This window comes from Triturus cristatus, chromosome 7 (assembly GCF_964204655.1).
Source record: "Triturus cristatus chromosome 7, aTriCri1.1, whole genome shotgun sequence".
NCBI lineage: Eukaryota > Metazoa > Chordata > Amphibia > Caudata > Salamandridae > Triturus > Triturus cristatus.
Genome location: NC_140590.1, coordinates 1302320391 through 1302337718, shown reverse-complemented (window position 1 = coordinate 1302337718; position 17328 = coordinate 1302320391). Strand labels below are relative to the sequence as shown.

Below are 17328 nucleotides of genomic sequence, written 5' to 3'. Positions count from 1 at the left end.
TGCTTCAGTCAGGAGTAGTTCTAGAATTAGATCTGCTCCTATTCATTCAAGGGACTTTGTATATTATTAATAATTAATGAACATGTATATTTTCTATGTTTGCTTGTTCTTTATTAATGTTAGAGTCAATGCATTTTGTGTGCAATTGTATTGTATATAGATGTTTTTTTGTGTTATTGCTTTAATGTCTTATTTGATTTATGGAAAGGGGGATGTGTAATATGTGGAAGTGAACTTCTTATGTTAGTAGCAGCATTAGGGTTAATTAATGTATGTTGCTTTAAGGAATGTGGAATATAGAATTCTTGTTAGGTCATGAGAGAATGTTTGGCTTTGATTTGTATAACAGACTGGGGCGCTGTATGAAGACGGTCGTGGGTCTTGTCATGAATAAACCTCAACTTTCTTCAAAGGAACAACTGTCTCAACTTTATTGGATTAGCGCATACTACAAGCAGCGATAAATCCAACTGCTCTCTTTTAAGCGTCTCCATCAATGGAAACACATTGAGCTCCCACATCCATGTTGCATTATCAGAAATAAAGCAAACACATGGAGATGATGGATGGAGCGCTGAAACTTTTCAGAAACTCACCCCCAATCACTGCTCTGGGTTGAGTTCATCATCCTTCTTTAGCTCACTTTGCCACCATAGTTCAGTCCTAGTTATATGCAAATCAGTCTCAATCCTATGCCTCATGGGAACAGTTCAGCCCGAAATGTGTCTGAAACGTTTCAGCGCTCCGTCCATCATCTCTTTGTGTTTGCTTTGTTCGCCCTAAGTTGGCAGGGTGTGCCCAGACGTGGATCCCTTGCTCACTTTGCTACTGGATCCAAGCTAGCCTGGGTGATGAAGGGTGTTGCCCCGAAACCGGTCCCAGGATGCTTGTTTCCGGACCAGGAAAGACCTGGCTTAGCAGTTCAGTCTGGACTGTTCCCATGAGGCACAGGGTCTAGAATGATTTGCATATGGCTGAGTCTGAACTGGGGTATCGAAGTGAGCTAAAGTATGATGATGGATTCAATCCAGATCTGTGACTGGGGGTGAGTGTCTGAAAATTTTCAGCGCTCCATCAATCATCTCCTTGTGTTCTGTTACGTGCTCATTATTCTGTGTATCAGGTTGACTAAATTGTGGGTCGGAGCTTAAATTTGATTCTTCAAATATATTTTTAAGATTCGTGAGGAATACTCTGGCTATAATGTGAGCAAATTTTCACAATTGCCCGAGGGGATATTGTTTGGTCAGATAACAGTTTGCTTTTTTGCCTTGACAAAGTCTAAGGGGAGACGAAACACGTGTTGACAGGCAGTTCTGTTTTGGATTTACCATCCCAAAAAAGAAAAAGAAAAAGAAACACATTTGTGAAGACAAGCCAGAAATGTGGAGTCTGCTTTTTGAGTAGTATTAAAGAATTTGCAAATGTATTATTGTTTACCAACATATGTGAGATTATTGGCTTGGTATCAAATAAGCCACTTGGATTGTGTTATACTTCAATTGTAACTGTTCTGATTAATTTAAGGGAGTGCTGCATATTTCTTTCAATCATTATAGTCTTATAGACCAATATCACTTTTAAATTCAGATTATAAACTTTTCACCAAAATTTTATCTGACAGGTTAGCCAAAATCGCGGGGAATATAATTAAGGCTCCCCGTTTTCAGTTTTTACAGATAAATACAGTCAGAAAACCATTTATTTTCCTGTCTGTACTTATTTTTAAATGTGGATAAAAATGGAAATTGGGTTGTTTTTGAGTGATTCTAAATGTTGTCAGTCATGATTGCCAGGCCAATAGCTGTGCGGATTGACAGACAAGGGGGTTAAAAATATATAGGGATTTTAGTATAGAGTCTTAAACAGCAGTAGATTTGCATAATCTTGATACTAAAATGTACATATTTTCTTACAAGTGCATATTTTAGCACCGGAGTGTGTATATATCATTGAAACTGTCAGGCGTTCATTGAAGAGTGCACATTAAAGGTTAAATAAATGCACAAATATACACATTTCAGCTTCATTTGTTCACATAACCTAAAATAAATATGGATAAATACAGGTAAAATTTGCAAAAAAATAAATATGGATAAACACAGACGGAAATGACAAAAATATAAATACCATAAAACTAGGTGCCCTAAATATAATACACGAAGATCAGAGAGGTTCCGTAAAAGGGAGATACCTACATGAGCTCTCTTATCTTATAGGGGCTATCGATTTCGCAACTTGCTCTAGTACACCATTAGCCATAACAAAATTGGACGCCTCTAAGGCATTCGATAAGGTCCGATGGTCCTACCTGTTCTCTGTATTAAAAAGATATAATTTGGGTGATAACTTCTGTCAGGCCATAATGCGAATATACAAAGATCCAGTCGCAAGAGTATTGGTAAATGGCAGATTATCTTCTTCCTTCAAGATCCTTAGAGGCACAAGACAGGGTTGCCCCCTTCCCCCCCCCTTTTATTTAATTTGTAAATGGAACCCCTGGCCTTTAGAATTAGACACTCAACTGGCATCCCACCTTTTTGTCAGGGTAACTGGGTTAAAAAAAAAGTTGCATTATATGCTGACGGCCTCATGGTATACTCTTCCAATCTAGATGCTGCTCTATCTGTGATTGCCTTTTAATGAAGCAATTTTTTTAATGGAGCCTATTTTCCTTTAAGAAATACTGAATGTGATGAAAAAGAAAAAAGTAAACCTTGAAGTTTTATTTTGAAGTCTTGCTTAGACAGCGCTTGCGCTGTCTTTTCGAGACATGTATAAACTTTGTCTGCTTACAGACTTCCCGCTGCTTTTCATTTGTTTCTTCCAATGTGGCAGGCTATGTGGAGAGAATTTAACAAGAACACATACCTTCTACACTTACTGTATACACACACACACTAGCGTAGGACAGGGGAAAAAAATCTTGCCAAAGCAAGACCTATTGGCTTTGCCAATGCTTGTCCTCCCTGGTGTCTATTGGGTTTCCAACATTGTAGAATCCAACTGTTAATCTTATTAAATACAAGATAGATCTCAGTCTTACTTAGATGAGCAGTAGTTTGTTGTGCGGGAGTTGGTAGTGTGTGCGTGCCAGGGATGAGCCCAAAACGTAATACCTGCATCTTAAAACAATGGGGTTAGCACAAAAATTACTTCATAGGTGGGAGATAGAGACTTGCGGCATTTGCATGCAGTTTGTGTGTGGCAGAAACAGCCACTGTGAAACATCATGACTAAGAGAGAATATTATTGCATGTAGATAAGCATGATGGTTGACGGTGGCAACACGTGCAGGATGGGCAAGGCTGGAGGTGAATGTAGTGCTTCCTATGGCATTAGGACATGAAAGATACCGCACAATATGGGATAAGGTAAACCCGCCGTACACCATAAAGCTATTGAAAGTCACAAGGAGTGCCGTGACCATACAGAACAATAAGACCAAAAGCAGAGTTCCATTATAAGGTCATGAACTTGCAATATTCTTATATCATATGGGGGTACTTTATTCCATATAATACATGGTCCCAGTAGCTTGCTTTTTCATATGAACGAGAGAATGTATGTAGACACAAAGAATATGCAGTGCTAAATTAAACACACCAAAAATCAGTTTGGTATTTGTTACAAAAAGATATTGCGATCAGTTTAGTACAAGTCAGGTTTAAAAAACAATTCACACTGTACGTACTGCAAAATGAGTAGAAACATGAAGAGAAATTGTATCTTGCCAAAAATTACCCAAAGCATGGAAAAAATTAACTTTGCCATAAATAGCTCATATTTGCTTACCACTGAAGGAAAAGCCACAGTTTGAATTCATTTTATGTTCCGTGACCTGCCTTTCCCCTTCGCTGCTGACTCTGGCAGCAGGCATTGTGAAGTCAGAACTCAACTGTAGTAGAATTATTACAGCTGCTACCTCATCTCTTTATTTTCAGAGGATGTGGTGTAAGGGTCAAAGATGCCAACATTGAAACTGGGGAGCCAGATTCCAGTCTTGGCTCGACATTTTGTGATCTTTGGCAAATCATTTAATATCCCTGTGACTAAAAACAACAAGCATTTGCAATGCAATAGGTCGTGCATGTGCAAGAGTTGAGCTATAGGCATTTTAAAATGACAATGCCTTTTATCTATGTGTTGGTTTCAAAACAGATAAATAAAAGGCATAGTCATTCACAATGCCAAAAGCTTAATCTCTTGCAAATGGGAAACCTATTGCATTGCAAATGCTTTTTTGTAAACGCACACCATGGCATGCCCCTTTCTCTAGACGTGGCTCGTCTAAAGAAAGGGGCGCATACACCATTAAAGTGAAAGCGTTGCATGGGGCGCTTTTACAAAAAAAAAAAGCATTTGTTTCTCAAGTTGACAAATAAATGCTTTTTTTTGTAAAGCGTCTAAAAAAGGGGCGTGGCCACCATTAAAATGAAAGTGCGGGATGAGGTGCTTTAAGACCAAAATGTTAACAAATAGGAAGAAAAAAACGAGGTCGAGCAGGAGGGCTGGTACCAGGGGCAGCATCCATATCGGGCGTGCAGTCGCATAAACAAAGTTATTTAAAGATATCAAGCGGGCGGCAAGCAGCATATCGCGTTCAGAAGTGGCGCACTGTGCAAAAGTAAAGAAAGGCGCGTGGTTGATTAAAGAGAAAGCAACTGATATAAAAGCCTTACCAAATATAAAAGCGCTGCGACTGGCCGTGCAGCAAGTAGGGAAGGGAGCATCTTTCAAAGATAAAGCGCAGCGTCAATGATCGGGCGCAACGCTGTCAGGAAAACAGGGTGGGTTAGGGAGAGCCTGTCGTACCTGCAACAGCAGCTAGAATAAAGTTATTAAAGAAAATTGTGCTTACAGACTGTAGATAAAACAGACTGTTTAACAACACAAGTAAAAAGTCCAGTCCTCATGGGGGGTTACAAATGCAGACAAGGCAGTACTATGGAGGGAGTACTAAGTCTATTCATGAATCAAAAGCAACCATTTAGAAAGGCCAGTAACAGGGGCCAATTGGAAAGATGGGCGGGGAAATGGGTCGAACTTCAAGCCCATACCTGAATTCAGCATGCTTCCAGACCAGATAAAGCACTGTCCAGGCTCGACCTAAAAAACACTGGATTCACTAGTTGCCTGCACACTGTATTAGAGAAATTGTCTTGCAGCACCCTGCAGAGGCCGCTGTGCCCCAGGGGCAATAGCTCACCTTCAAATATTCGTTCTCTGAGCGTAACTCGTCCAATTCTCGCAGGAGACCCTCTTGCGTGCTGTCCATTAACTCCTCAGTGAGGTCAAATAAAGCCAGCGAATGACTGAGTTGCAAACGGCTTTCAAAAGAGTGTTCATTAGTTGAGTCTTGCAGTTCCAGCTGATTGAGGTCCCGTTTATCTTCGTCCTTCCACCCGGAGGCTGAGTCCTGCCTATAGGTCCCCTCTCCGTTGCCGACCATGTTCATCTCGGGCACGCCAATAGGCCCCTCATCCGAATTTACATCCGCCAGCAGACAAGGCCCATTCGCGGACACTGGCCCAGTATCTGCTACTCTCGCCTCCTTCCCAACCAGATCACTTCTGTCCGGCTCTTTCCTGCTTTTATCGGGGTGGTTCTTGTCCCCCTGCCTAGTCCGCCTGCCAACCAGTGAAGGAACCCCCACCAGCCCTACCTGCGAAGAGAAGGAAACAGGTGAACCAGGAGTGCTGTTACTGCTCAATTTCGCAAGCGTCCAACCGGACATATCCTTGGGCCGCGCTGGCGAAGGCGGGCGTGGCAACTTCTTTCTCTCCTTAGGCTGCCGCGCGAAGGGGATCGGGTGGCTGTAGTCTCCTGCTTCAGTTTCCATCCTGGCACCGTAATACAGGGCCCTGCGGTCGCGCAGTGCAGAAGAGGCGCTACATCCAAGACTTGGTGCTCTTTGTGTACGCATGCACCATCAACCGTCGGTGAACTGTCGATGCGCTCGCTAATCAACAGTTAAGTGAGGAGGAGCCTGAATAAAACAGCAACCAAGTTTCATCCAACTGTAGAATAATACAGAACAGTGGAGCCGACTACCTCGGATAACCACGCCTTATCTGAACCAGCGGTAGAAGCTACCCAGTCTTGAAAACAGCAGGATCTGTCCCCAACCGCTTCTGTTGTATCCTTCTCTACTTGTGGTTAGAAGCGCTGGATGGACGTGTCACAGGACTCCCAAATTGAATACACAAAGACCTTTTAGTTGTACAGTTCGGGTTATTGACATCTCTGAATTACTTCCAACCTACACAGTCCCTGTGCCGACTCCGCCTCTCGCCTATTCGCTTTCCTTCTATTGCTACTCCGTCTCCGAGTCCCGCCTTGTTGGTTATAATGATGTAGGCTCTCCACGTGGGCAATGAAGCTCTGCCCACATAAACGTCAGTCAAATGACTCCCTAATTATTATTTTTCTGCAGATTTACATAGCGCGAACTCGACCCGAAGGTATTGGAGCGCTTTACATGAGCATCAGTTACCTTACACAAGGACACATTCATTATTTTAGTAGGCACAGCACATGGGACATTAATAGATTTGCCCAGAATCACACAGGATCTGGAGTCGACCCCGAGGCTCGAACCGTGGTCTCCTAGCTCCAAGGGCGGCAGTCTAGCCGTGAGACCACATCGCATGTATAAAAAGACACTTTAGTCGTACAGCTCGGGTTATTTCTATCTCCGAGTCCACTCCATCCTATAGTTTTCTGCGTCGGCTCCGCCCCCACACCCTTCTCGCCTTCTACTAATACTGCTACTGCGCCTCCCCTCCCCCCGCCTTGTTGTCGGTGATGCTGTACTGCCCTCTACACAGGAAGTGATGCTCGACCCACATAAACAATGTGGAACGCTTACAAAAACAGAACTGGAGCCGACTCCAGCTATAGTGAAAATGTGGCCGCTAGCGTGTGATGTCTCTTCGCATTATGAATTTAGTATGAAGGCGTCTTTAGTGCAGTAACGACTGGCATCTGAGTGCCATATAGATTAGAACACAGTTAATTACATTCGGTCTTTATTGCAGTGGGTATAAGTCAACGCTGAAAAAATAATTACGACGAAAATATACGATAGATAATGGGGGGGGGGGGGGGGGTACATATTTTGCTTTTACAAAGCTGAGGTGACCTAAATAATTCGAATTGAGCAAGTCGTTTTCAGAAACAAATGATTACAGTTAAAACCTAAGCGGGTTTGTGTTTTTTTTGGTTTTTTTTTTAACAATCCCAGTACTGTAGTTTATACTGTGTACTGTATTAACATCAATGTTTTGGGTACACATTAGGTTTAGCCAACACGTTTCACTACCCGAAGTCGCTCTTTCAAGGCTGAAAGATAAATGAAAAAAACACACACAAAAGAAATAAGCAAAATATTTAGCATAGTAGTTCAAAATTTGGTAATTACATACAAACATCACATTTCTGCAAATAATGTTTACATTAATCGGATTAGGACACATTATTATTTTTTTTAAGTATCAAATGTCATTGAGATTAAATAATTCTAGAGAGAAACACGTTGGTTATAGCCAGTCATTTACCAATTCAAACATGGTTCATTTATCTCTCAAAATATTTATTAAACGTTACTGTTAATATATAAAGGATCAGAGTACAAAACTGAAATTACTTCCTACTCTGATTTAGAGGCAGAATGTAATGGGTCTTCCTTATAGTCTTTAAAAGTTACACATTTTCTTTGTTAACACCGAGGTTTGTATTGCAAATAATAAGTTACAAAGTAAAAATTATAGAAATAGTAAAGCTTGCCCCAAGGGGAATCTTGACATCCCTTCGATTGAATCAAAAATATTCCTTTTGGAGAACGTTTAACAACCAAAATAAATTGCAGTGAAATGGAGATTTATAAAGAAGCCATGAAAACATTAGCACTTTTTTAAAGAACATTGTTATCCTGAGAAAAAGAATCCTTTACTGAGAGTTCCTGCGAGAAGTCGCTGAGAGGAGGTGAGGCCTGTGGGAGGGAGCTTTCCAGGGCGGTGCAGAGGAGTTGAGGCCTCTCCTGTCCAAGGAGTGCAGAGGAGGTCGATGTCTGGACTGGTCTAAGGTTCCAGCAGGAGAAGTTCACGAGCGTCCTGGATCGGCTAGTAGCAGAGGTGCTGAGGCACAACGACGAAGAGAACCACTTGAAAAAACACTGCACAGAGGCACTTATAGGTATTCAGGGACAGAGCAGGCGGTGCGGATGCAACCCGCGGAAGGACAAACAAATAAATAAACATCAGGAGGATGGTACACAGTGTTGCTGCGCAAGCTGTAGGATTGTTTGTGATAAAGTGAATAAAGCTGCTTCCATATGACTGTGGTGCTATTGTAAAGTGTTGCAGTGCCTGGGTACTGTTAGAGGAGCGTGATGAGTTCCGGGCCTCCAATTGTTGCTTCCTTACCCTGATGATGTAATGGCCTATCACCTGAAGAATTTCAACTGTCACTGTGTGCCACTCAGCTGACTGGAAGTTGGGGTGGTGTATATAAAGGACTGAAAGATTATACTGGATTTGATTCACTTCTTTGGTACACTATTACTTTGAACAACTGGATTCCCTGTGCTAAGGGTAATGCATAAAAGTGGCCTCTTTTGGCTGTTTTACCTGCGATACTAATTTTCTTTTTGTGTCTTCGGAGATCAAGGGACCCTCACTACTATTGGGTACAGTAACTGAACCAATAGGGGCAATATCTACTTAACTTTTATTTGCCTCTGATCTATTTAAGGTTGTCAGTCTCTTCCCAGTAGAGAATCTATTGAAATGAGTGTGAATTTCACCCTGTTTGTCACACAATCAGCCTGCGTTAGTAGAATTAGACAACGAAGGAGGAAATGGATTGTTAAAACAGATCCCAGTGGACCTGCGATTTCCCCATTCAAACTGTCGGCTGCCCTGGCCGTTTGCCTGTGGCTACTCTAGATTGGCTTGGAATGGGCTTACAACCAGCTCTGAGGAACCCATTCCCGCAACACCCACAACAGCCTCTTTAGTCACTTCTATTGCAGCTTTCTTTCATATCCGTTTACCGTTGGAAGATTTAGATTTCAATATCAAATTCTTCTTTATACTCCACCTTACTTTTGCCATGCTTCTCTTTAGAATATTTGTAGGACTACTTCCCAGTTGGTTAGTCTCAGCAATATTTGGAATATTTAGGTCGTCTTCTACCTGTTTGGGTGAGATTAGCCCTATTAATGTTGACTTAGGGTCCACCATCATTGCCTTGGGTAATTTCTGTTTCCAGTCTTCCAATATTGAGCTGATGACATGTGTCACCTTGAGCAATTTATTAAAAATGGAGAATACAAACATGATTCAGTTTCAGATGTTACTTAGCTAAATTAATTCCTAACAACTTCTTCTGTTGCGGCCGATCAGAGATCTATCGGTGTAATTAAAGTTAGTGCATCACTCAGGACTTGCATTTGCTCATCAATTTTAGATAACTGTGCTGTCAGAGCTCCAGTTATAATATCTAACGTCCTGCACATGACCTTTGTTAAACCTAAAATTGGTTGGGCAGGCAGCGCTTCAAATTCTCTCGTTAGCTCTGTCTTTAAAATACAATTTTTATGAGTAGTAGCAAACTCTGATACATTTCTTTAGCTGTTTTCAAACTGACATTGATCCAGCAGCAGATGTTGTGCGTCATTGCCACATTTCATACAATTCAAATCTTCTTCATCTATAGGAAAATAATCCAATTTGAAACTAGGGGTTGGGCATTTTTGATCACGAATCAGCATTAATTTGAGCTTTTCCTTGATTTCACAAACTTTTTAAGCTACTTGCAGAGGTATTGGCAACTGCAGTGTAATACCTTGGGGTGTCAAGGACACTTGATGGCTTTTGATTGACCTCTGCTAGTACATTTCTCTTTTACTGTTTGGGTGCATTTATGCCAAATTGTCTGAGTATCTCTGATCTTCCATATACTTCTTTCTCACCATCATTTATTATAAAAAATATTCAGCTGCACCTGCTGACTCAGGTAGTATAGCAGAGTTGAATAATGTCGACTGCATGGGCGAGGTCAGCTAAAATATGGGCGAAGGTTGGAAATATTGCTCGAATTTAGAGCTTTGTATGTTGTGAATTGCTTCTGTGCAGTAATTACTAAAGTCATTATTAGAGAACAGATCGCAAAAATTCAGAGTCAACCAAATACTAGCTGCGTCATTCAGAAATTCTATTGGAGTACCTCAGGGCTCAACACTATCCCCTGCTCTATTCAATCTGTACGTAGAGCCACTCACAGAAATCTTACAACAAGCAAATACCTCCTTCCACATGTATGCAGATGACACACAGCTTTACATCAAGATCACATCGATAGCAGAGATGGGTATCATGAACCAGGCACTAAAGAGAGCCGTCCATTGGCTAACTAGTAATCACCTCAAGCTTAACCTGCATAAAACTGAATTCCTTCTGATTTCCCTCCAGAAAAGTGCTATGAACATCTTAAAGTGGACCAAACTGATCACGTTGCTAAACTGTCAACCTAATCCCTGGGAATTCTGCTCGACAAAAACCTGAACATGCGAAAACATATTAACAAGATGGCAATAAACGCCCATTTCCATTTAAGCTACCTCAGAAAACTGAAACCTTTCATAAATAACTCAGACCTTAAAACAGCAGTCCAGGCACTAGTCATATCGAGGATCGAGTATGGTTGCACAACTCTAGCCAGCTTTCCCAAGATTTCAACAGCACCACTAAAAGCCTGTCTCAATGCGGCCACAAGACATATAACTGGCTCCAGAAAATTCGACCACATCATCCCTCATATGAAAGCGCTCAACTGGCTGCCTGACGAAGCAAGAATACAACTAAAAAAGGCATGTATCACTCACAAAGCGATGCACTACAAAACACCAATGTACCGAGCCCAGAAAATCACACTATAAGGAGGATGCCGTGTTTCCTGGAGTCATGGAGATCTATTACTGAAACCGTCCCTCTTCCGAAAGAAAATAACTTATGACCGAGCTTTCTCTGGTGCAGCACCAAGAATTTGGAATGCTCTCCCCCCTAATATTAGAAGAATTTCGTCCATTTCTGCTTTAAAAAATGAAGCCAAATCCTTTTTTATGAGCAAATTCCTTCCATAATCTCAGCAGTCTTAACATTATCAGAGGACCTTCTTGTTCATACACATGCTACCTCTAATCGAACACTAACCTCATTTTGGTCTTGTATATATGAATGTTAAAGGACAAATGTTTTTCTCACAAATCAATGTACAATTACTTATGACCTTGTAGCATAACTGTTTCTAGAAACTTGCTGTGAAAAAAACGCAAAACTTCCCTCACACTAATACATAGAATATTGGCAATAAATCCAATAAATTAGGAACACCCTCAGACCAAAAGTATTTTTATAAAAATCTTTTTTAGTTCATTTATTTATCAAAATATATTTTTCTTAATAATTGTATATACATTATTCTTCATTTTCATGTATGATACATAAGATAACAAAGATATTAAATAAAACACAACCTGAGCCCAGCCCACAAAATAGTTAGGAATCCGATAGGCGAAAATACATGTAACCGCCTAAGTCAACACATAAGAAAAACTACAATGATGACGAACAGAAAACTCAACAAAAAAAATTAATGACAAAATACAATACAAAACACAGAAATAACAGAAGTGAACAAAGAAAAAAGCGTCGACGAGCATTTCGGAGATCCCATGTATATCAGCAAGCTCCTTCTTCAGGGCGCAATTTATTTGTTTGTTTTAATGATAACCATGATATTGGCTGTGACCGTAATTTCAGATTGATGCCGGGCTTCACTCACATTAAAACTGTTGGTCTGTGGGGGGAAAACATATGATGAATACTTCAAAAAAATTTAAAGTTTTAAAAAAAGGGGAGCAACTGACCATTCCAAGGAAGTCCAAATAGAGAAAAAATAAGAGATATTGCCACCACCAAATAGATGTATATAGGTATATAACAGTGACAAGATGCAGAATAAAGAGTGGTGCACCAAAAAGAATAGACAAATAGAAAAATAGAATAAACAAACGCCACCATCTAAGATCACGTAAGCAAAAAAGGAAACTATAAATAGTGCACCTAATCGCGAACCTTCAAGAGTGAAACAAAGTATATACAGGATAGTCCACATACTTGAGATAAAGTCCAATGCAAAAGTTATTCAAATAAGTACGTACATTTAGAGCCTCCTCCAAAGGGCATTCGTGAACTAAAAAAATAAAAACAAATCCAATGAAGACAATACAAAAATAGAAAACATAATAAATAAATAAATATAAACTCCAATGTCATAGCATGTAGATGGCAAGTAAAGGTCAGTCATAACTAGGTGGCTACTGGATCATAAACATAACTAAGGAGACCGAGGAATATTGGTATATGGGGCCTCGATGTCCATCGAGACCAAAATGTTAGTATGGGGATTAAATGGGATGCCCTCAATTTTGCTGATAAGATGACCAGTATCCTTAACATAGCCTGGAAGAGTGAATGCCAAGGGTTGCAAAAGACATCCACATACTTAGATAACGGTTCAGTAAGAGATCCAATTGTCGAAACAATAGGTCTAAAAGGTGGTTGGGTGAGGTCCTTATGAGTCTAAGGAACCCCATATAGAATAGGAATTTTATGGAACTGGACATTGAGATAGTCAAACTCTTGTTCGCATATAGAGCCTCTGTCAAGGGCTCTTTGTGTGATCTCAAGAATATCAGTTTTAATTCTTTGTTCAGGGTAACTCCTAAGTTGGACATAATGTTCTGGAACCCTAAGCATTAACTCAATTTGTTCCTTATATGTAGCACTATCCAATACTACAATTCCTCCATCTTTATCAGAAGGTTTTATGGTGACATCCACATTAAAGGCTAGTCATTTTAGCGCTTGATATTCTGCGTAATCCAGGTTATACTGGGGTTTAGGGGCATATGCCAAAAGTTTTTGTATTTTAGTATTCACAACTTTTTCAAAAATACCCACTTCGGCGCCAACCTGGTCCATAGAGGGAGTAAAAACCGATATAGGCCAAAGTCCTGTTTTATTGTCATTGATGGCTGTGGGTCTCTCTTCAAAAAATCTCTTCAATCTGATCTTACGAAAGAAGGCTTGGATGTCTGTACTCATTTTAAAATGATCAAGGTAAGTGCTAGGCACAAAGGAGAGGCCTCGAGATAGCAATTGCATAGAAGGTTCGTCCAACTTAGTTTTAGAGAGATTGCAAATGGGAATAGGTTTAACATGCGAGTGGTTGGAGGAATAAGCACAGGGAGACCCCCCCATTCTCTCCAATAAAACTGACAACCAATATACTAAGTGCTGTACACTGATATTTTTACTAAATACGCATGGCATTCATGTTGTTCTAAGTTTAAAGATATGTAAATGTAAAGCGCTCTGATACCCTATTCAGGGTCATGTTCGCGCTACATAAAACACCAAATAAATAAATAAATAATTGTGAATGCTAAATGCAAAGCTGAAAGAATTGAGTGTAGGGCCTTTTATCAAGTAAAGAAAAAATAAAACTGCACACTAATGAGCTATGGTGTGTTACTACTTATTCTACGGAAACTAGATTTTTGTGCATTCAAACATTCGCATGTGTTGAAATTAGACACAGACCTGTGCAATGCCATGAAATCCAAACCCTTGATTATTGAAAATTAGTGCCCCTTTTAAGAAGTCTCTGCCCTAGTGAAACTATTTGCTACAGTAAGAAGCAGCACAAGAGTTAGCTTTCAGTGTCACCCAATGTTTTTCATAAATGTGGTACGTTCTCATGTTGCAAATATACTAAGGATAAAATCAGAAAGTTTGCAATATGCGATGGAAAGAGTTGTAGGAAAGTAGGATCTGCTTTTTATGGTTACCCACACTTTTTGCTGGATGTTACACTGTTTTTGACTAGCCTGACTGGGATCCTGCTAATCAGGACCCCAGTCTATCTGCTTTCTCCTTTAAACTGTTGTACATGTACTTTGGTATACTCCAGAATGGATACTGGGGTACCCTTATGAGTCCCTAGTATATGGTACCCATGTACCCAGGGCATAGGTACCCCAGAGGCCTCCCATGGGCTGAAGCATGTATTATGCCACCCCTGAGAGGCCATGCAAAATGGAACTACAGGTCTGCTACTGCAACCTATGTAAGTTGGTGCTTCCACCACTTACTTTAGATATACGTTCACTATATCTATAGGTCACTACACTTAAAATTTATAAGTCACCCCTATAGCAGGCCTTAACAATCCTGAAGGCAGGGTGCTGGGTTTTAAGTGAGAGAGTGCCCCTGCATGACCAGAGCCCCTCTGCAGCCTTCGGAGACCATTCTCCTGAGTTGTCTGTGACTCGGCCAGACATATAGGTAGAGGTGCATTATAACTTTGAGGTAAATGGTATCTCGAAAACGACTGAAATAAAACATGTCATGTTTGGTATCAAACACCTTGAAATCATTCCTCCACACTGGTAACTGGTGTGGGAGGTATGATTCCACCCTTCTGAAGTTAGGTAACTCTGGTACTTCGGTATCTACGGGTGGGGTGGCTCTCCAACCTCTTAGGTTCTGGAGGGTTTCCTCGAAGTCCTCCTAGAGGGGTCCTTAAACTGTAAAATTGCAACCGTGACTTCCCCATAGAATTGTATGGAGCCCGCGGTTGTGTTATCACACTTCACCCGTCCTCCGTGGGGTCCCTATCTACTCACTTTGGGTGGTTCCTTGGGATCCCAATGATTTTGTGTGCTCCAGACTTTGTCTTGATCCGAGTCGTGGTTGTTATACCACTATTTTAGTATATGGTTTGGTCTCCCCCTGGAGCCCACTGTGTATTGTGCTACTTACAACTGTTCTATTGATATCGTATTGTGTGCTTTGTCTTCTATCCTCGGGTAGAGGATACTAGAGAGTGTTCTATTAATAAATACATATTTTTATATAACTACTGTGTGGTTCTCCTTTCATTTAATTAATTCAGAAGGTGATATTCTGGTAAAACAAGCTGCTTTACATTCCTTCAAGATTAAGCCTGAAGGCTGCTCTCCACAGCTACCACTAGGATAGCTTTCTAAAGGTTATCTTTGACCTCATACATCATAAGGGTCGTTTGGACTGGTGCAAGGATCCTCTTTAATTAGTGGACAGCATATACCAGGCCAACTTCTCACAATAGTGTTTTGAATTAAAGAACTTATGAACTGTAACACTAGATTTTGCATTTAATTATATACTCTGCATAGCAAAATGTATGTTGGCTCTAGCAATAGAACACAACAACAAAATTGCCAATACTGATAATATATCAAACATTCCTTCCCTGGTGCATAGAAATTAAATCTGTGACACCATAAGCCACAGCTTTCCAAACTTTTCATGTTGGTGACACAAGTTTTAGACATTTCTGATTTAGTGACACAGTAATGCGAGTGAGCTTAGCGAGCAAGCTCGACCCACCCCGAGAAAATTTTGAAAAAATAGTGTGCAAAGGGTGCATTTTCAAGCAAATTTGAGAAAGCAGGAAGGTTAATAAAGCAATTGTAAATCTGTTCTAACAAAGACAGTGACTGTCACAAACATCTCAATCCATCATTCAGTAAGCAAGCTTCACTTTAGTGCACAAGTAACTGAGCAGTCATAGGATGGTTAGCATGTAACACAGGTTATTTGAACATGGGGTTTCAAGTGTGCAGCTTTAGAAATGAATGGAAGAGCAGTATATGAAGGAACTGGTGGGGTAAGGTTGGTGTCAGACATGTGAAGCGGAGTGGCACGGAGAGACGGAATGGATGATATTGGAGTTCCAGGAGTCGTGGTCACACAGAGGGACAGCAGAAACAGGGTATTGGCCCATGTGGGGGGCAGGGGCATACTGAGGGCTTGCAAGAGAACCTTGCCACATATAAACACTACAGTTAGCTCATAGAGGGGCTGCACTGATGAGATGAGGCAGAGCACATACAAAAGGGAAGCAGCAGTTAAACAGGCTAGGCTAGGGCTAGGCAGTTACACAGGAGCTTTGGGGGTGGAGGGGTTCAGAGGCCCGGCAGGGGTGAGATAGATACAACAGAGAGGCTTCAATGGGGAAAGGGGCACATATATGAACTTCAGTAGGGTGTAAGGCAGAAAAAGCTGATACTGAGGAGGTGGAAGACACACAGAGGGGTTACAAAGGGTGGAGAGGCACAGATCGATTGACACACAGGCCGCAGAAGGGAAATGCAGCCTTCAGAGTGGAAGCTTAAGACACCATGAAAGAAACACATAGCTGGATAACCCATTGAACATAGCAGCAAAAAACATGGTCAACCAACACAGCTCCTACAAGCAAAGCTTCCGGCATAGAATACACAGTATACAGATCTACCTAAGAAATGAGTGATTCAGTCAAAAAACACCTTTTAAATAAAGTTCCCAACAACAGGCTACCACCACCTAAAAAGAGTCAAAAGTAACAGCCCTGACACCTCTAGTACAAACTCTCACGCCTCTACCAGCACCCTGTCTCACGGTGGATGCCAGGGCAGATGTCAGCTTTCCCAGTCCTCCTTGGCATGTGCAGTTTGGCGGCCAGATGAGACTGAACAGGTGACAGTTGACAACTATACCACCACACACCCTCATCCTTCAACACACAGGAGGATGAAGAAGGCCAGGGACAAGTGACTACTACTTGCTGAGAACTCTGTGGACATTAGATAACAGGGCACTGGGAGATCATGCCATCTGCCCAGTTTCTCCTTAGCTTGCATCAAACTGCAGCCTAAACTTGTTCTGAATGTTAGGCTCTTGGTAATTTGCAATCTTAATTTTCTTAATTTACAAGACTTCATTTTTAAAGCATAAACTATGCCACAGCGGAATGACCTCCTCCATGCCTCCCAGTTCCCTTCTTCTTTTTGGTGGAAGCAAGAACTGAGGCTCTAGCTGACCTCCTGTGACCTTGTGTAATGTAACTGGTGCTCATGTAAAGCGCTCAAATACCTTCGGTCAAGTTCACCAAATAACACTGCAAACAAAACCAAGCATTGGCATAGTCAATAGGTCTTGCCTGTGGGATCCTATAAGTATTTAGCCATGCAGCACATTATCCTGGGTGCTTAACATCTACTGTTCTTTAACGTGGAAACATTGACCCTAATAGGCACATTATAGCAACTAATTAGAAGTTTTTTTTTTTTAAGTGTTATTTTTGTACAACTGGTAGTCTGAACCCAGATATCTGGAGGAGCTCTCATATGCAATAATGAAGAAAGATGTACAAGCAGGGGTGCAGGAGTAACAG

At 41.1% G+C, this 17328-nt stretch overlaps 1 protein-coding gene across 2 annotated transcripts in view; it reads right to left on the bottom strand.

The window, feature by feature from the left end:
* The window catches only part of MTCL2 (microtubule crosslinking factor 2), a 1546820-nt gene extending 1540045 nt beyond the window's left edge, over positions 1-6775 (bottom strand). For both annotated transcript variants that reach the window (XM_085618920.1, XM_085618919.1), the window contains exon 1: positions 5210-6775. In XM_085618920.1, the coding sequence (XP_085475046.1) occupies positions 5210-5926 (717 nt within the window). In that variant the 5' untranslated portion in view covers positions 5927-6775. The remainder of the gene's footprint in view (positions 1-5209) is intronic.
* Positions 6776-17328: the final 10553 nt, after the last annotated feature.